This window comes from Panicum virgatum, chromosome 3N (genome assembly GCF_016808335.1).
Source record: "Panicum virgatum strain AP13 chromosome 3N, P.virgatum_v5, whole genome shotgun sequence".
Classification (NCBI taxonomy): domain Eukaryota; kingdom Viridiplantae; phylum Streptophyta; class Magnoliopsida; order Poales; family Poaceae; genus Panicum; species Panicum virgatum.
Genome location: NC_053147.1, coordinates 8,038,446 through 8,058,529, shown reverse-complemented (window position 1 = coordinate 8,058,529; position 20,084 = coordinate 8,038,446). Strand labels below are relative to the sequence as shown.

The window sequence follows — 20,084 nt, the reverse complement described above, 5'->3', positions numbered from 1 at the left end:
AAAAGATGCAAAGAGAAGAAAGTTTGGGTTTAAAGAGGTTGAGGAGGACAATAGATTTTAAGAAAAGTTAAAGAATGGGAAATTTGATTTCCACATCTTAAATGTAGATAACATTCTACTTTCTAGTGGTGGTGTTAATATGCTATTATAGATAAAGAATCTTTGTCCTCAAACTTTGATCTCGGTGATGGGTTTTCATTCTAAGAATTGAGACTCATCTAGATAAAAGAAAGGTGTATTATGGTTATCAGAAATGCATACTCAGAAAAGATTTTAAAGAAATGAAGTATGCAAACGAGTAAACCTACGTCTGTTCCTATCGTCAAGGGTAATAGTTTTGGGAACCTTACTGTTCCAGAAACCAATGTAAAATGGAAATAGTTATATATGCTTCAGTTGTTGGAAGCTTTATAAGCGCGCAAGTAAAGAACTTACCCAGACATATTTTGTGTATCCAGGTTATTTTGGCAAAAGTTTAATCCAGACATAGATCACTGGAATGAATTGAGAATGTCGGCCTCATGCTAAGTTGAAAAGATCAAGTACTCTCAAAAGATTGTGAGTACAAAAGTAGAACTTGTGAAATGTTTAGCGAAATCCACAATTATCGCTAACTTTCACACTTGGAGGTTTTGTGTGGAAAATCTCCAAAATAAAGCAATTATGATCAATGTGATGCAAAGATATGGTATAGCATGATACGAGGCAAAATGGTTAATGGAACCTGTACCCGGAGTTAATAATGGTTGATAGCAGTAATAACCATTTAAGTATTTTGCTCCTATGACAACGAGACAATCGTGGTGCCAAACACATTGACACAAAGTTATACATTGTAAAGGAGAAAGTCCGGAATCATGATAAAATGCATTGTGAATATAGATGACAGACAAGTGTTTACGGATCCGCTTATTAAAGACTTACCGCCTAGTGTGTACAGAGAGAACACATAGTCGACATGGGTTTATGATATAGCCTATATTTTCCGGACAATAAAGGGCCCAAAGTTAAAGAATCTGTTTCAGAACAGAGACATGTATTGTAGCTGTTGAATCTATCGGCAATTGACTGTGACGATGAAACTGCTCTATGCATTATCTATGACGAAATATGAAAAGAAGTAAAAGATATAAAGTTAAAAGTATAAGGTGGGATCAAGGGAGAGAATGTTAGAATTGATCTCCATCAGTTGGCTCAACGGCCAACTAATCCTTTGACCTCGCGCTCTGATCGGGGGCCAGCCCAAGACGAGGCTGGTGGGCCCTTGTCGCGCAGCCCTATAAAGAGGAGGTGGGAACTCACAGCTCGCGACACGAGGTTCACCGCCGTCACTGTTCTCCACCTCAAAACCCTAATCAGATCAGAGAGGGTGGGATGCAGCGGCGGGAAGCACCTCCGGCGCAGCCTTCTACGACGCCGTCACAGCCATCGATCCAACTCCGGCGCTACCACCGAGAGGAGTCTGCACCGACCGTCGCTACCCGTGTGCAGCCTCCACCGACAGAACTAGTGAGGTGAACAACGGTGGTGGAAAGATATGTAAGATAATGAAAAAATCCCTTCTGATCTACTCTTAGACGATCCTACAGATCTAACACGATCCTCCAATCGTCACGCACGCACAAAGGAGGTAGTTGATGTTTTGATGAACGCAAGTCGCAAGGGAGTGCACCAGAAAGTCCACTCCTCCCAGGGAAAGAGAAGGCCTTGCTAACTGTATCAGAAACTTTTTAAGCGAAATGAAAGCCCACCTGGCCAACCCACCTAGTCCCCTCTCCTCTTCCTCAAATCCTCAATCAGTCAAGTAGACCTCGGTGGGTGGGCTCGTTAAATGGGCCAAATAGACCTCCATTTGTTTTCTTCGTCCTCCTTGCAGCTTCCTCCGAAAAGAGGGGGAGGATTGAAACGGCGACAGAAGAATAAGCGCTCAAACAAAAGACATTTCGAATCCCCAATTCCCCCAAACCCCTCACCTTCCCCGGCGATCGCGATGGCGAACATGCCGGTCTCGGAGATGCGTCTCCCTCCGCACCTCGCGCACCTCCTCGCCGCGCGCGGCCTCGACACCGCCAAGGTCAGCCCCTCCCGCCCCCACCGCCTCCCTACTTTTCTCCCACCGAAACCCCACCCCATCTGACCGCGTAGCCGGCCGCTGGCGAGCTTCTCAATGCAGGACGTGCTGTCGCTGCCGGAGGTGGAGCTCATGGCCGTCCTCGACGCCGGCCTTCCAACCTCCCGCGCCGCCGTCGCTCACGTCAGCGAGGCCGCCTGCCCGCCCTGCCAGACGGTAGTACCCCTCCCTCCTACCGTCCTACGCTCTGTTTCCGGCGCCGCAGATTCGGGGTCTCTCGGCGGAGTGTGGTCGATTTAAGGTTTCGGGATTTCGGTTACGTGGTCGGCTTGCGCAGGCGCTTGCGCTTCTGGAGGAGCGCTTCAGTCTAGGTGGAGGCGGGCGGCTGGCCACCACGCTCTGCGGGTTGGACGAGGCGTTGGGCGGAGGAATCCCCATGGGAAAGCTCACTGAGGTCGTTGGGCCCTCGGGAATCGGCAAGACGCAGGTGAACCGCTGATTCCGGTATTTTGCACTTAATTCTCTAACTGAGTGGTGTTAGTGGTGCTGTGGATGTGCGGATTTTCCGTGCATGCATGTGGGCTCCAAGTGTTTGTGAATATGCACAGGCTATGCGCCTGCATGAACTTGATATACAACACATAATTGGGAAGGAATTAAGGGAATGTACTTTGCTTATACACTTCATGCGGCGCTGCATTGTGAGCTTGCACGTGTCGTAACTCCAATTCCAGTGACAGTGACCAGGCCTCTTGATTGAGGCCACGGATCTATGACCATTTTTATTGCAGAAATATTTGCCTTGTGCTTTCATTAGTCATGCCAATATAATTGGCATTTGCTGTGCTTATCATCCAAAATGCACCTATTGGGTTGATTTATGCATGTATGTGTGCCAATTGTTTTTATACTGTTTCATCTGGAGAGAATCTCAAGCATGTTAAATTGATGTCCAATCTTGTGCTAACTTAATTGACTGTTGTCTAATTCTGTTGCTCGTGCTGTATGTTTATTAAACCTGTCCTTATGGTTTTGCACACTGCAGTTCTGCCTGAAGCTTGCCTTGTTAGCAGCATTACCAGAATACTGTGGAGGTTTGGACGGTAGAGTTGTGTATATTGACACGGAATCCAAGTTCTCTTCACGGAGGTAGCTGAAGTTTCTGATTACTGTTTACTACTCCCAAGTATGTTCTTTATGAATTAATCTTTAGTCGACCTTCTCACAATACCGTTAATATGTTGTAGGATGATTGAGATTGGTCAGAAAAGCTTTCCCCAAATATTTCGTCAAGAAGGCTTGGCACAAAAGGTCCTCATACTCTAATAATCTATAATCCATATTCTGATATGCTTATGCTTGGGAACCTTCTCTCTCATTAAAAATAAGAGCTAGGGAACCTTGTTAAGATATCTTTCAGTTCTTGTACTTCTGTTCACAATCTTGATATTTCTTGGCTGTTGTTTCATATCCTTGTTTATCTTTTGCAGATGGCTGGGAGGATCCTAGTGACGCGACCAGCATCTTTAGCTGATTTCACCAAGAGGTATAGCTGTTCTTGAAATCAATGAGCTTCATTGCCAACATTCTTTCCTTTATTTAGGAAGTGAGCCTAGATCAATTGGTTGGGCTGGAAGGCGTGGTTTGCATCCTAAGTCCTAACCACCCATGTTCGAGGCCTCTTCAGCTTGTGTTGGCTACACATTTTTTTCTTGTTTAAAACTACCTAGTTCCTCCTATATTTTTTTTTGTTTTTTTACTTTATTTCCAATTTAGTGATTTTAGTTCTTAGGCACATGAAGGATTGGAACTTCCCAAAATATCTTCAAGATTCTAGTACCATGCTGTTGAAAATTTGAAATGCTTGTTGTCTGCTCAATCTCGTGCAGTCATAATTTAGAACTTGTGTTTCAGGTCTCTGCTCATGAAATTCAACATGTTCTACTAACACTGTCTCTCTCTCTTTCTCTCAATATTTTACTGTCTTTCAACAGTTTGGAACAGATGAAGGTTACTCTTCTTCAGCATGATGTGAAGTTACTCATTGTTGATAGCATGGCTGCTCTTATGTCATTGTAAGCTATGAGCACGAAATTTGTTAGTCTAGTTTTCAAATAACCTGGTTTTTTAAAAGGTTGAAGTGTATTCTTGTAGACCTCTTGTGCTTATCTTCTGCTGGCTACCAGGTTGTCAAATTATCCAATTTCAACTGAAGCATGTTTGACCATATAATATCATCATGTCCAACATGCACTGATTAATTAGGACAATGTTGGAATATAAGTGAATTGCCCACCTCTCCCCATCAGCTTAAGCTTTTGGGTTGAACTGGTCAATGCATGCAACTCAATATGGTATCAAAGCCAGAGGTCTCGAGTTCGAATTCTGGTTAGCGCAATTAAATAAAATAATTGCTGCTCGTTCCTATTCCACGTCTAAGACCTGATGGAGCCTCCACGTGAGGGGGAGTGTTGGAATATAAGTGAATTGCCCACCTCTCCCCATCGGCTTAAGCTTTTGGGTTGAACTGGTCGGTGCATGCAACTCAATAGACAAGCTTTCAATATCAATCAGCTAATGTTGCTAACTGTTCTCAAGGCGTCGCCTAGGCGACGCCTAGGCGTCCATGCGCCGTCCACTGATTTGCGCCTTGCCCGCCTAGGCGCCCGCCTTGCTCGCCTAGGCGCCCGCCTTGCTCGCCTAGGCGTCCAGCCGCCCCACCTTGCTAGGCGTCCGCCTTACCGCCTTGAGAACAGAGGTTGCTATTGCTGTAGCAAAACAAGGGCCATGGTTGCTATGAAATGGCTAGCTTATGTGCCTTCTCAATTCTCATGCTGCTAGAGTTGAAGCCGCATGCCCGCACCCTACACCTCCAATGCTTGTTGTGTTTAGGCTTTAGGTTTTTACATCAGCTCAGTTAAGTTCTTGAATAGTTACGCTATTATTTGGTAGAGAACTAACCTTTATTACATCCTGTCTGTAACAGGGAAAATGAGAAAGCTACAGCAGGTTTCAGACAACATCCTTTAAGATGGGCCCTTTCTTTTCTTAAGTGGGTTTCCCAGTCTCTTAATGTTCACATCATTTTCTATATGTTATTTCTAGTTTACCAATATTAATCCCGCTGAAATGCCTTTGGTTTCCTTCCTTCCTTCCTTCCTTTGTCTTCTTTTTTTTTCTCGTGCAGGTCTATCGCAGAGCTCTCAAGAATTCCAGTTATCGTTACAAACCAAGTACGCAGCCAAAGTAGTGATGATGGCTACCATTTTTCCTTTGAAGGTTTGGACTTAATTCCTATAAATTCAACGTTTTAGACAATTTTCTGAACTGGACTGAAGTATTTGTACAAAATCATCTGCAGTGGACAGGAAGGATGGTAATAACCGTGCTGAAAAGTTTGATTCTCATCTTATTGCTGCTCTAGGGATTCAGTGGGCTCATGCTGTAACTGTCCGCCTAGTCTTTGAGTCTCATTCAGGTTTGTCTTGATATTTTCCTAAATATAGAAGGGAACTTATGTCCTCTGTTCATCCACCATTGATGGATCACAAGACTCATAACTAACTTTTGAACTCACATCATATTACTACCTATTAAGATCATAGGAATGCTTGGTAATTTTTCATGGTTTGGTCCTTTTGATATGCTGCATGTCTTGTTACGAGAAAATGTCGCACAACTTCATTTGCAAAACATTGTTTAGTTATGTCCGTATCACGTTATTTTTACCTTAGAACTTGAGAAATCAGTTTATATGTGTGGTTGAAGCGCACGGAAGCACAAATAAACATAGGAACTTCTAAAAATGCATTGCCTCTTTTACCTTATAAAATAGCACTACGGGAGTCGGTAACATGTAGTGCGGCATAATGGTATGGAAAAACTGATGTCACGTTGTAAAGATGGTACGATATGAATACACATAGCGTTGCAACAGAATTGCAACTATGCTAAGGAGGCTTGCTCTGTCCACAAAATCTTTATAGTTACTGAAGATGTCATATTGGTTACTAAAATAATCCCCTTTTGTTAGTATGTTTAGTCTTCTTCACTTGAGATTTTACGAATCACATAACCATTTCACATTTATCATTGCATAATATTAAATGAAATAACTATATAAATTTTGTTCTCCATAGGCCACAGGTTCATCAAGATGGCAAAATCACCTATGTCTCCAGCAGTAGCATTTCCATTCATTGTTGAATCATCAGGCATTACATTGCTAAGTGATGAGGGCATTGATGTGACTGGTCCTGAGATAACCTCAATTCGTTGTCAAGGTACAATATATATTTTGCTTTGCAGATATTTTCCTGTTAAGCTCACAATCTTCCTGTTATAAGTCCTTCTAACTCAGATATTTCTCCAGGGCAAAATGTTCTGTCTCGATAAACCATTTGAATGCCACTGTATCGAACAGGTGTAATCCTGCACTTTTTGTTGTCTAATGACTATGAATAGATTTTATTAATTTCAGCACACTCTCCTTCAAGTTCATAAGTAGTCTCGCTTGTGTATCCTGTTTTCTCGTCGTAACAAGGCTTTGCGATTGATTGGCTGTGGCAATCTTGTATGGATTCATGATCTTCAGGTGGTGGATGTTTTTGGACCTGAAACTGTGAACTGTGGGGGAGTTATCTGCAGCATGATCTTTTCTCACTAACTAAAAGAAACAAAAGTATGTACAATGGAGTTACACAGCCTGGAAGTGCAAAAGGGAAAAGGAAAGAAGCATCAAGAGAAGCTACTCAGCAATCATTAAAGATATGTTTATCTGAAAGTTTTGGCCTAAGTATATCCTGGGCAAATTCAACTTCGAATTGTCCTCCATCTTGTTAGAGAAAGGATACCCCCTTAGAAAATCTTGCTATTTCTGTGATAACAGATGGATCAGCAAGCCGCAGGGAGTATTTCTTTGCAAACAGCATTTCTAAATCTTTGCCTTTAATGACCATGCCACGAATTGGCAGGTTAAGGTTCAAGATCAACTGAATGTCCACAAATTACCAGTACCACTGGCTAAATGAACAATGAAGAAAGAGGTTATGGTGATGGAAATTGGAATGCTGCTTCTTTATAACCACAAGCACAAAGAATAAGATATTCATTGGGATGTCTGAAAGGACTCCTTATGTAAGATTTGTCTAACCACTTACAAGGCATGATCTGTAAACTGTGAGGTCATGTATTATTTTTGTAGCTTGCTGAAAACTGATGCCAAAGGCATGATAACTTCACAGTTTTGCTTGAACTATTCACTGATCGGTTCTAATCTGTTTATTTTTCTGACTTTCAGTACTCAACTACTCATATGTCCAGTTATACAGACAGGTAATGTTCTATCATTGTCACTCTGTATGTGCCTATCCAAAGGTGATAACAAATAATTATCATGGTCTTAAATATCTCGTCCTAGTTTCTTTTGTGTTGCAATTGTCACCTGTAGGTATCATTCCAGTGATGTATAATTATGGTAGCAACGTGATTAACTCCAGTGATGATCCGGTTTTAGCAATACTACGGGCTGTATAGGAATAAGGTTCACCTGTGCCGGTCAAATTGATTGATGTCTATTCGAGATAATTTGATTGATATGTCAGATCTGGTTTTTGTGGGTGTTCTGTTCAGTTAGTGGGAGGGGATTCCTGCTGCTGCCTGCTTTATTGAGCATAAAAAAATGGCAGTTATACAATGTTTTCCCCTTATGTTTCTGTGAACCCTCCGCAGTTTTCCTATTACTTTGTAAAGATCAATTCTTGCAAAGAAACTTATTTCTGAGTTTTGGAATTTCGCAGGTTTGTATCCTTCCATAAGTCCTGCTACAAGGCTGGTATCCTGCAGGCGAGGTATCTTTCCAAATACCATTAATGGGAGATCAGAAATGGCCTTCTGTAGGAAGTGTTGTTCAGAAAAGTCATTCATAACAAGGTAAATACTTCTGTTCCAAAACATCATGTATTTGCCTCCAACCATTAGCTCAATGATCTCAGAAACGAACCTTTTGTTTTCGGAATCCTGAACTGTGTTAGGGGCATAATAAAATGAAGTTAAACGCTATATGAAGAATGCTAGTAAACTATGATATCATGGTTAATGGTTGGAAGAAAAATGGCAATCATGTACAAGAGAAAAATCACCACGATACATTTTTTTTGTAACTCTTGTAGAAGGCCAAAGTAGTAGTTTTTACTGAATTAACTAACTTTGCTTTTGTAAGAACTCTGAATTCTAGGTTTCACCCTACCTGTACCTGATGAGATCAGCAGTCGTCATTGGTCTTTAGCATCAATGCAAAGGTACAACAAATTTGCTCATGAGCTTTGAGTTATCTTGATTGCAGAAAATTTAACAGTCTTCTTTCATTCGCGACTCTGCTGCCTGATCCATTACTATTAAATAATGTATAAAATCTTATAGAATCCCTGATTGGACATTTAATATAAGACACGGAACCATGAAATTTAGTGGAAATAATGGTCTGACCTGTGTGTTTGGTTTGGGCTAGTGGACTTTCTAAGAAGGGATACCAATCCTCCACGTCTTGCGATAGCATTTTTTGTACCTCGATAACCTCGTATGGTGTGTGCGCCACATCATGCCGCTTTCTGTTTCCACCCACAGAAAAGAACAGGAGCCACAGCCCACAGTTGCCGCCTTATGGGCTCCTTTTCCTCTAAAAATCAACAATCACCAAATCACACGAATTCTTTGAATCCTTCTCCGCCTGGCTTTTGCTTATTCAATCTAGGAGTTGCTCTTCTCGTCTATTCGCCCTTCCTAGCTGGAATGGGCACCCTTATTAATCTCCTGAAAAAGAAGCTGCTCACCTGGGTAACTTTTGCGCACATCGTGGCACTAATATGGATAGCATATGCTGGGAGGTTAGTGTTCACCGAAGGGACAGTGTTTGCTTTTGGGAACTTAAAGAAATAGAACTAGGTTTTAGGGGAACCAATTGAGGCGAAGCAACTGAACTGTCTTGTTAGTAGACAGGAGGAATCACTTTACCGGGTGTTGATTGCTTGGCAATTGAACTAAAGTCCAATGCTTCCTTTCGTGCGATCTTGATGGAATGCTACCAGTCACTTTTTTGCGATGGGTTATCTTAATTGGACGAAAGGGGTATGTCTCTAGAAGCAACATATTTGTCCATGGAACTCATTATTGACATGTCATCTTTTTTTTAGAGCACCAGGAGAAACAGTGTGCACTTGCAATTGCAAAGGCCTAACCACTTATTCCCCCACATGCCCTGAAAAGGCAGAAAATATTCACCATATTTGCTAGTGCGTTTCCTCATTTGGGGATACGGTATTATAATAATAAACCCGGTCGCTGCTATTTGGCGACATAAGCTTTACCCGGGCATCTAAAGAACATCAGGATGCATGCAGACTGGATTCTGTCTAGAAACAACTTTGTTCCCCGGCGCAGCTGATTCTCGTTATGGCGTATCGTCTCATCGGAAACACTAGCTAGGGCCTGCTGTAGAGTTAGGTATTTGACCATATTCCTATGTCTGATGACGCAGCCTTTACTTTTAACATTTTATCTAGCAGACCCCTCAAAAAAAACATTTTATCTAGCATCCGGCTGTAGGACCCCTGAAACACTTGCGTCGATTGCTTCATCCTCGAGTCAGCTAAGGCCTTCTCCAGTGGTGGGTGGAAACCGCACCCTATCAAGCCCAAACCGCACCCTCACCACTGGAGAGAAAAGCACCCTGCGCTTCACACAAGAATCGAAGCCCAACTATTTGGGCTTCGGTGCCTATCAAATAAACAAATATATATACAGTGAAATGTACAGTGAAATCAACGGACAGCCTGACCGTTGGAAGAAACGAACTAGCCGTTGCTTCCTTGGCCTATACATATACACGCATTTTCCATTTGAGACTGAAAATTTTACAGTCCCCTCTCTTCCTTGCTGCTCTCCTCTCCACATCCATGGAGCCATCATCTTCCTCTGCTAGCTTCACAAGTTTGAACAACCCATCCTCGACTCCAGATTTCCCACCAGTACAAAGCGGCTACAGCCAGCAATACCATAGTTTTCCTCCACCTTATTTTCCCCCACATATCCCACCACCACCATATGCAACCAATCAACAGCCACATTATGCACACAACTTCAATCCTTATGTAGCTCCACCAGGCTATCAGCAATTTCATCCTGGATCTTCAAGCTATCCTTGCTTCCCTTATCAAGGAGGTGTGGGGCAACAGCAGCAAGAACCATCTGGAGTTGGTATGGCCAGCGATCCATCATCTCCAGTTGGATCGACTTTCTTCTTTGGAGGTACAGGTGGTGGTGGATCACGTGGTGATGAATCAGCTTCTCCGGTCTCTATTCCTCAGCCTGTACAAGGAGGCCCTGTAATTGAAGAAGAGTGTGATAGCAGTCCTGAGGAAGGAAAAAAGAATCCTGGGCGCAAGTATTGGAGTGAAGAGGAGAACATACGTCTAGTAAGTGCATGGTTGAACAATTCCAATGATCCAGTTAAAGGCAATGACAAGAAATTTTATCATTATTGGAAGGAAGTCACTAGAGAATATAACAAGTATTCTCCTAAGGACCGTAGAAGAACAGTGCCGCAATGCAAAAGCCATTGGAATAAGAATGCACCCAAGGTTACAAAGTTCAATTCATGTTGGCATAGAATGAAAAGCGCACATGGCAGTGGTGAATCAGATGAGCAAATACTGGAGAGAGCCCATGCAGTTTACAAAAGTGAAAACAAACAAAAGCCATTCCTATTTGAGTACTGGTGGAGAGTTATTAAGGATCAGCCTAAGTGGGCTAGAGTATATCCATTAGAGAATAAGAGGCTGAAGTTAAATGCATCTGGAGCTTACACTTCTTCTTCCAATCAAGATACTGATGAAGCAAGTGCTCCAGCAAATCCCCGGCCTCATGAAGGAACATATCAAGAGCAAAGCCTAAAGGAAACAGCAAATTACGTTCACAATGCTTAGCTGACAGACTGTCAAATGAAACGGTGCAGATTTTTAATGACTCTCAGCTTAAGAAGACAGAAGCAATTGAAAAAAATGGCATTGGCAACAACTGAGCATGCTAAAGCCATTGCTGACCAAAACAATTTAGATAAAATGAAGGAGTATATCCAGTTGATGACCATTGATACCACAAACCTCAGCGCTGCAGAAAAGGCTCGTCATGACAAGGTGTTAAACTTTTTCACTAAGGAGTTGTTTCCTGGCGATGAATCTTAGATGCATTAATGAATGTACTAGTTGTAGTGGAAGTGTTGCAAGGAAGAGCTCCAGAGGTTCAATTTATGGTTAATGGAAATGAGTATAACATGGGCTACTACCTAACAGATGGTATTTATCCCGAGTGGGCAACATTTGTGAAATCAGTACCTAGGCCTTTAAGTGCAAAGGATAAACTATTTGCTCAGAAACAAGGAGCAAGAAAAGATGTGGAGTGTGCATTTGGTGTCTTGCAAGCTCGTTTTGCTATACTTCGCAACCCAGCCCGTATGTGGCAAAGCGAAACACTTTCTCAGATCATGTATGCTTGCATTATATTGCATAATATGATCGTAGAGGATGAACGAGATTCGTATGGGGCTCGCAAGGATTTTGACTACGATCAGGAAAACACTGCTCCAATGATCCAGTATCAGCAAGGAGCAATTAATGAGTTTGCTAGGATGCTTGAGATAAACACTGCTATTCATGATCGGTCTACACATCGTCACCTGAAGGCTGACCTGACAGAGCATATATGGCAACAATATGGAAACAACTATATGGAGCAAGACTCTGGAAGCAATGAAGATTAGTTTATGTTGTTTAAATAATTTATGTTCTTCAACCATCTGAACCTTTCATTCTTTGCTTCTTACTCTTATGTAATCTGTACTAAAAAATTCAGTACTTCCGTCCTCTGCTCTACATGTGATTCCAAGATTCAATGAAGTCTATTTATTCCATTAGTTTTCTTTATGTGAAAATCCTTCTTGTAACAACCTAATGCATCATGCTGCTAGCAAGAAAATTTTACGAACGTGTGTACAATAGATGGATCCAACCAAGGAGCTTTACCAGTTTGGAGTCCGTTGACCTTCCCTCGTAGATGCGTCTTTCCAGTCCTGTAGCGGCAGCACTTTCATGGGCGTGGCGCCGACGCCGCAGGCCGCGACCTTATCCTGCTCCTTCGTCAACACCGCCATCACCCCGCGCTGTGCTGCTCCCTCCGAGACGACCGTGGCTGTGCCGCCGGCAAGGTCGCCATGACAACGACGACACTGCCTGCGTTGGTGTCGAGCGCGCCGCCAAATCCACGCTTCCTGGACCCGATTTGCATGACTGGTATTCTAATTCCACAGCTGATTTGTGTAGGATTGCCCGGAGAGAGAGGAAGAAGGGGATCTAGAGTAAATGGGGAACGGAAGTTTCCTTAGCAGCGCGCGAGTCCTTCCTCTGGAGAGAGGCAAGTAAATCTTTTATATAATACGGACCCACACAAGAATGCGGACGACTACAGAGGGAACAAGCAAAATCGCACCCACCATCTTTGTCAGACTTTTATGCCACTTAGCATACCCACCACTAGAGAAGGCCTAACCTTTAGGTTGGGTTGTCTTGCTCTCGCAGACCAAAACATAGTATGTGTTAGTACAAAAGAATAAGGCCCTGTTTAGTAAACGCAAAAATTTTTTTGCAAAAAAATCTTACTAATTTGAAATACTAAATGAAGTCTATTACTAAAATTTTTTGCACACATGGGTTGTAAATCGCGAGACGAATCTAATGATGCTAATTAATTCATAATTAGCCGATGGTTACTGTAGCATCACTGTTGCAAATCATAGATTAAGTAGGCTCATTAGATTCGTCTCGCGATTTACAGCCCATCAATAAAAAAAATTTGTAAATAGACTTTATTTAGCACTCCATGCATGTGTCAAAACATTCGATGTGATGTTTTTTTTGTGTTTATAGGGTTTATGGGTGGGAACTAAATAGGGCCTAAACGAAAAAAGTGTTAGCAAGCTTCTAACCTAGGAGTCAAACATGGGCACGCCCCCCAGTTGTTTGGCAGGCTGGCTACTAGCTGGGTCCAAGGTTCGTATGGCCGCCAGAAGAGCCTACTAGTAGCTAACATGTGTGGCTGAGAGCGAAATGTGAACCAATTAGATTGGGCGGTTGTTAAAGGGGGGGCGCGGGTCCCTATCTATCTATATCTATCTATGGTAGGACCATCCATAGCCATAGGAGACCACCTTTTTTCCCACAATAGTAGGTGTTCACAAGTACACTGTCGCATGATGATACGGCTCATCTCACGGCCGCTTGCCTTGCCTTATGCCCTTATCCTTGCGGCCCCATTGATAGCTCCGGGCGGGCGGGGCTTTGGCGCAGCTGGGGACCGAACACCCACACACATCTAAAGGCAAAGCAACCGGCTGCAAGTTGCCATGAGCAAGTTGCAGCACCATGGTGTTCGACTGTTCTGGGCTGCCCAAGCTCAAGCGATATCTTTAACCACCTGACCGACCCTGCTGGGTTTGCATAGAAGCGACACGACACCTACTATTTTCGGCAGGTGTGGACAGATGCTAAAGTACAGGCTACAGCCGCAACAGCATCTCGTGTTTAATAATATTTATGATCGCTCCAAGGTCGTTTCCAGAGCGTCTTACTCAATTGAGCTCATCAATCAATTACATGGAGGTAGATAAAGCGCAGATGGGCAGTGGGGTGAGGTGACCTGCAAACCATAATGTCCACAAACAAAACCATAGTTTTCCTGTTGGTTGGGCAAGTGGCACATATAAGGTTTTGTTTAGTCAGCTGTTCTTATTTTGGCGTGGTAAAGGTCGGGGTAGGGACAGTACGTGATTGATGTGTCGCGTGTGGGCTACTCCAAAAGCGTCTCTTCCTCTCCCCCTTCCCTTCGACCATGACGGCTTCCTCCCATCTAATCTAATCTGGTACTAGAAAGACTGGCGCGGCGCCGCGACCTGTAGACCAGTGCGGTGAAATCCATAGTTTTTGTTTATTATTTCTGTGATAAGAAGAAGCATGTGCAGGGTGATGACTACAATGAAGAGAAGGATATGGAAGCACTGGCGGACCCAAAGGGTGGCCAGGGTATGCCGTGGCATACCCTAAGCCAGCCCTTTTTTACCCTAATGACTTCTTTAACTTAGATTTGATCAAATTCAAATTACAAATTAATAATTATATTGGTGATAGTAGACATGGGAACAACTTCAAATGTCTGACCAATCATGGTTATCTCTCAGTTAAGCTAGTTCAAATTGAGAGAAATAAGATTTATGATATGGTTTATAATCTTTTAAAATTGGTCATTGATTTTAGCAAAAATTAAGCTAAGAAATAAGATGGGAGATAGTCTTTTGGATGATTGTCTACACACATTCATCAAGCGAGATATCTTCTTCGAGTGGATGAAAATGATATAATTAATACTTCATGGACTTTAATGTTGAAGCATAAATGAATTGTCCACCTCTTCCCATCAGCTTAAGGTTTTGGGTTGAATTGGTTGGTACATGCAACTCAATATGGTATCAGGGCCGGAGGTCTCTGTCGGTGTTTTACTGCCAAGCTCTCCGAGGTATATTTCGAGGAGATTGTTTTTAGGCACGGACTCGTCGAGATCAGAACGCGATGGTGCAAGGAACACAAAGATTTAGACAGGTTCAGACCGTCATACCATACGTTATGTGTGGTCGTTTGTATTGCCTTAGGTGTTGAGATGTTTTGGAAGGATCCCTGCCCGCTCTTATATAGTCTGGGAGGACAGGGTTATATGGAAAGTACTAGCCGAGTACTACTAGAGTCCTACTACAACGAGGTCGAGTAGTTTCCATGTACATCAACTAGTCCTACTGCCGTACGAGTAGTTACAAGAGAGGTAAGGTGTATCCATGTGCTATTCCTTACTCTAGAATATTCCACGTCTGTGAGCAGTCCCGCTGCCCTGGGTCTGACAGTCTCGAGTTCGAACCTCAGCAGGTGCGATTAAATAAAATAATTGCAACCGACTCTTATTTTCACGTTTGAGGCATAGGAGAGCCTACACGCGAGGGAGAGTGTTAAAGTATAAGTGAATTGCCCACCTCTTCCCATCAATTTAAGCTTTTGGGTTGAATTGATTGATGCATACAACTTAATATTTAAGAAGCGTAAGCCTGATAAGAAGAAATTAGGTAATCTCTTTGAACTATTATAGGTTTGTAAGCTTATTTTATGTTTTTCTAGGACTTAGTGTGCTTCTACTACTTATATTGTAATCTATGTAAGTATTGAATCTAAGTGCTTATATACCGAATTGCTCGTGGAATTTTTTGTTGTGTATCGATTTTTTTAGATTATACCGAATACCGAATTATATGTTGAAGTTTTGACATGGCATACCCTAAGTTCCAATCCTAGGTCCGCCACTGTATGGAAGGTCTGAGAGAAAAGCTGAACTGTTCAGCACTTAGATTTAGACTTTGTTGCAAGTAATTATTTTTTATGATACAATGAAACTATATGCGGTATATGATTAGTACAGTTCTAGATAATATTTTAGGTCTATGTTGGTCTGCCAAAACTGTGAATTACGTATGAGTAGCATTTTCTTTAAGTACATGTAACACCCGTATTTTCAAATTAGGAGCCTAAATAAATTCAATTAGATTTGTTATAGTTTCGATAAGGTTTTATTTAATTTTTCTGGATTCTAGAGCATTGGTCGGGAATTAAATAAATTATTTAGCCATAAAATAAATATAAGGAAAATAGGTGTGTGCATCTCATGCTGGTTTGCATTTGTATTTGTTTGTTGTTCAACTTAAATTCAAATCTTTGAGTTTGAGTTTAAATTAAAAGTGTTTGAATCGTTTTGGAAAATGCAAAACCTTTTCTCTTTCTCCCTCCTTTCCAGCCCAGCCCATCCCTTTTTCCTTTTCTCTTTTCCCGCGGCACAGAAACCACCGCCGCCGGCCCAATTCTTTTTTTCCTCGCGGCCCAGCCTGCTCCGGCCTTCTCTTCCTTTTCTCTCACCGATGCGTGGGCCCCGCCCATCGGATGCTCCGTCTTCCCGCGTCGTATCCAGGAAGGACTCTCCCCGAGTCCGATCTCTGCGCCGCCGTGCTCCCTTGGGCCCACACGCCCAGGCGCCGGGTCGCTCCTATAAAAGGAACCCGAGACCCCCTTGAACCCCCATCGAACCGAAGCCGCCGCCTCTTGCCTCGCGAAACCCTAGACGCAGCCGCCGCCATTGTCGAGTTTTCATCCGAGCTCGAACGCCGCCGTCGCGCCGCCACTCCGCTCTGTTCCCTCGACGACATCGCCGCTCCGGAGTTTCGCTGTGGTGAGAGGAACCTCGCCGACCGCTTATATCCCTCCCTCCCGCTCTGTTCCGTCCGGGAGAGCTCTCCGTCGCCGTCGGTCCGCCATGCGCCGTAGCGAGCTCTGCTCCGCCCGCCTTAGCTCGCGCTGCTACTCTAGATCGATTGCCCGCGCCGCGCTCATGCTTCCAGTGCCAGGTGCGCTCGAAATCGAGCCCCGGACAACCGATTTGGCCAAGTCCGGCGATGCGCCACCGCCGCAGCCTCGCCGCCGGCGCTCTGCGCCGCCTCCAGCGCCGCCCGCTCAGCCTCAACGCGTGGTGGCCGTTCGATCTGAGATCAACGGCCCGAATTAGATTCAATGTAAGTCAACTCAGCCATGGCCGGTCAACCATGCCGTTTTTGCACATAAACCCCTCTATTTTTCCATATTAGAATCCGCCGTCCACTGCTGTTGGAAAATATTTACAAAACAGCCCCTGTTTTTATGATCTAGCCCCTGAGTATAAGGTTTAATTACGATCTAGCCCTTAGATCTTGTTTTATCCATAACTTTCTCGTTTTAGATCCGTTTTCGATGATCTTTACGCTCACGCGATCGTTGCAACGAGTAGTATAGTTTAGTAACCTCTTTTTGTACTGTTTATATTGTCTGGTGTACTGTTTTTTATTGTTTGTACTTGTTTGCTTGTATGTGCGTGTTCGATGCGATAGACGATCCGCAGTTCGAGGAGCAGCAGCAAGATCAAGACTTCGGAGGACCGGACCAGCAGCAGTTTGAGGAAGGCAAGTGGACCCTTGATCATGTTTTTGACCCATGAGATCACCAAATCTATCACATTTACTTTTATGTTCATGCATGTGTCTATAATATGATGGGAACCGAGTTAAGGACATGCCTAGTATTGTTTACCTTATTCCTTGATCAACTTGGGTTTATTTTCATGTTGGGTAGCTATGCTAGTTGCTTTACCTTGGATATGGGTGGATAATATTACAAATGCTATACTTGTTACTTCATGTTCATGATGGCTTAATTTTGTAATCAAGATCATATGTGGTAATTGGAACATGGAGAAACACCCAAGAAAACTGTACAACCACAATATCGTATGGCTCTGGTCTTGGCTGATTAATTAGAGACTCTAGCTTGTGACAATCTTACCGAAAGGGTAAGAGGGGATGCATTGATGGGGTATAGCTCGGTCCTCTTGGGGCAATTGGTATTGTTTATGGTCCTTTGGCAAGGTATCACCTCATTAGGACAGTGTTATGACCACTTTGACTGAAAACCTTAGCGGGTTGTCATAGGTTAGGGAATCTTTGTAAAGGCCTCGTAGCGTCCCTATGCAGTCATACCTAAGGAAGTGTGATACGGTGCTTGGCCCGCACTTGCATGGTTGGGTTCAAAGTTCGTCGGAACTTTTACGCGAATTGTGGTGAAAGTGTACAACCTCTGCAGAGTTAAAACTAACCGGTTAGCCGTGCTCACGGTCAAGAGCGGCTTGGACCCTCACATGATTAATAAACTTAAAGATGGATATAAATCATATTCTGGTTATTTCTTGTGGCTTTGCTGAGTACCAACCATAAGTGTACTCACCCTTGCTTACTGCTGCTTAGAAGGAGAAAGTTGTGGTGAAGTCTTTTGAAGATGATGCTGAGTTCTAAGCGTACGCAACCCCCAGTCGATTGCCTGTGAAGTTTGGAGCTTTCGTTTCCAGGATAAGCTGTATAACTCTGATAGTCTTTTATTTGTTTTAATTCTCTTTTACATGATACTGTTATGTTACTGATTATTCACTTATGATGTCTCTATATGTATGAAACTTGATCCTGACATACATATAGCTATGCATTCGATTTTGTCCTTAAAACCGGGTGTGACAGTACATGTGCTTCTATGTCTTTTTTGAGTCTGCCTTCTTGTTTGGCCATGAAAGATAAGGACCAAATGTGAGAAGCCTCCCAGATATTTCTTCCTGTACCAAACCAAAAAAGAGAGAGAAAGAAAGTATCTAATATATTGTAAAAATATTTATGCAGTAGCAGGATAATAATATGTCAAATAGTAAGCTTTGCTATGGAGATGTTAATATATCCACTATATTACTGGACCTCGTACAATCAACAGATCGAGTATTGTAATGTTTTATCAGTTGCTGGATTGGTTTGAGAGAGAAACTCCTGTAGTAATTAGAATTTGGAGCATTTCAGTTGAAATAAAGCAGAAAAGACTGCACCTCGTAAGCTAAAACAATATGCTTCACATCTCGAAGATCTCTATTAAACACGTAATATCACAGCAATTAGTTACAAAGGCATGAAAAAAATGAGGTACTTGAAGCAGAAGAATTTCAGGAAGGTTTATGTAAACAACACAAAAATGAGAAGGCATGGTGAGATGTAAAGTTGCAGATTTCAGAGTTTCATAAATAAGTAGACTAATAGGCTACAAATGTCTAACTATGTCAATCTGAAAATAGTAGGATAGCAGTTTCGGAGCAAGGTATTGCTTTTCATTTCACTACAGGAATACTTTAAGTGATTCTTTATCTAGTGCAGTACGATTAGAATACATGGAGCTTGGCGTAGGAATGTAAGTCCAGTAAAAGTCGATGCTAGAACTTAATTGACAAATTAGCATGTGCAAACTGTTTGCAAAATATGGTGGGCAACACTTTTATCATTGGTGCATTTGTGGAACCAAAATAGTAGTAAATATGATCCATCCAAGAATGCAGTAAAGGTCCACTTACATGGCATTTCCCATTGCTGTTCTGATCAAGGCTTTCTCCTGTTAGTGAACAAAACCACCATTCCTACCATTCCTGGCTCCCGGACGCCCCGCCGGCGGCGAGAACAAAACCACACCATGGCCCCCAGAAAAATCATATGACACACCAGCACACATCACCATCATACCCCTTCTGGATGTCCTTGTTCTGTGCCATGCCGTGCTTGGGACCATATGCCCTCGTGATAAGATCACGCCGGCCGTACCCTGGACTGGCCGGGCTCCTTCAGGCTGCTAGCTAGCGTCTCGGCCGGGCAACTCTCCTCTTTTATTTGAAGGAAGAGAAACGTCGGTCGTGGCGGCTTAATACGGATTCTAGTACAACGTCTGGAGAGCACTATTTTCAATGGAGATATGTTGAGTTTCCTTTTCTCCATAATCATGATCACCGCATTTGGGGGTCAAACAGTGTCGCATCGCATGCGTGCGCTGCGTGTGCCGCGTGGATGGGACGGCAGCGGATGGGAACCGTATCTGATGTGCCTCATCTTCTCATCCACTCAACAAACAATGTCTTCTCCAATCCACTACTGTCAATTTAGCTCGTTCCGATCACTGTCGACGATCTTTTGCTACTACTTCCCTACCTGTGTGCAGGGCGCAGTCTCATGCATTGCTTTTCCGTGACCTTTTGGTACTATTTTCCAATTTCTTACCGTGGGATCTTTTCGTAGCTAGGCCGCCGCAATCAACGACCCGACTTGGGTCTTGTTTAGTTGCCTCGTGTAAAATTTTTGAAAAACAATTTTTCTATATTTGAAGTATTAAACATAGACTAATCACAAAATTAATTACAAAACTCATCTGTAAATCGCGAGACAAATCTAATGAGCCTAATTAATCCATCATTAGAGATTGTTTACTGTAGCATTATT

At 43.0% G+C, this 20,084-nt stretch overlaps 1 protein-coding gene and 1 long non-coding RNA gene across 8 annotated transcripts; one reads left to right on the top strand and one right to left on the bottom strand.

Annotated features, from left to right (window-relative positions):
* The first annotated feature begins 1,894 nt into the window (after positions 1 to 1,894).
* On the top strand, positions 1,895 to 12,046 carry LOC120664098 (DNA repair protein RAD51 homolog 2-like). Of its 6 annotated transcripts, none has more exons than XR_005670724.1 (14): positions 1,895 to 2,074; positions 2,174 to 2,287; positions 2,409 to 2,558; positions 3,117 to 3,220; positions 3,319 to 3,382; positions 3,562 to 3,617; positions 4,066 to 4,146; positions 5,058 to 5,123; positions 5,259 to 5,350; positions 5,433 to 5,549; positions 6,211 to 6,354; positions 6,444 to 6,494; positions 6,666 to 7,405; positions 7,870 to 12,046. XR_005670724.1 is itself a non-coding variant. In XM_039943102.1 (12 exons), the coding sequence occupies exons 1-12, from the start codon at positions 1,991 to 1,993 to the stop codon at positions 6,464 to 6,466; spliced, it is 1,095 nt and encodes a 364-aa protein (XP_039799036.1). In that variant the 5' UTR covers positions 1,895 to 1,990; the 3' UTR covers positions 6,467 to 12,038. The 6 variants fall into 6 exon arrangements, 1 of the variants encoding a protein (XP_039799036.1); XR_005670727.1 differs by having other exon boundaries at positions 6,444 to 7,207; positions 7,371 to 7,405; positions 7,870 to 9,639; XR_005670726.1 differs by having other exon boundaries at positions 6,444 to 7,405; positions 7,870 to 8,002; positions 8,307 to 9,639.
* LOC120664100 lies at positions 9,846 to 12,721 on the bottom strand. 2 transcript variants are annotated; one of them, XR_005670729.1, is made up of 3 exons: positions 12,148 to 12,709; positions 10,933 to 11,016; positions 9,846 to 10,450 (listed from the first exon to the last, which is right to left on the bottom strand). It is a non-coding gene; the product is annotated as an uncharacterized LOC120664100 (long non-coding RNA). The 2 variants fall into 2 exon arrangements; XR_005670728.1 differs by having other exon boundaries at positions 9,848 to 11,016; positions 12,148 to 12,721.
* Between the last annotated feature and the right edge of the window lie 7,363 nt (positions 12,722 to 20,084).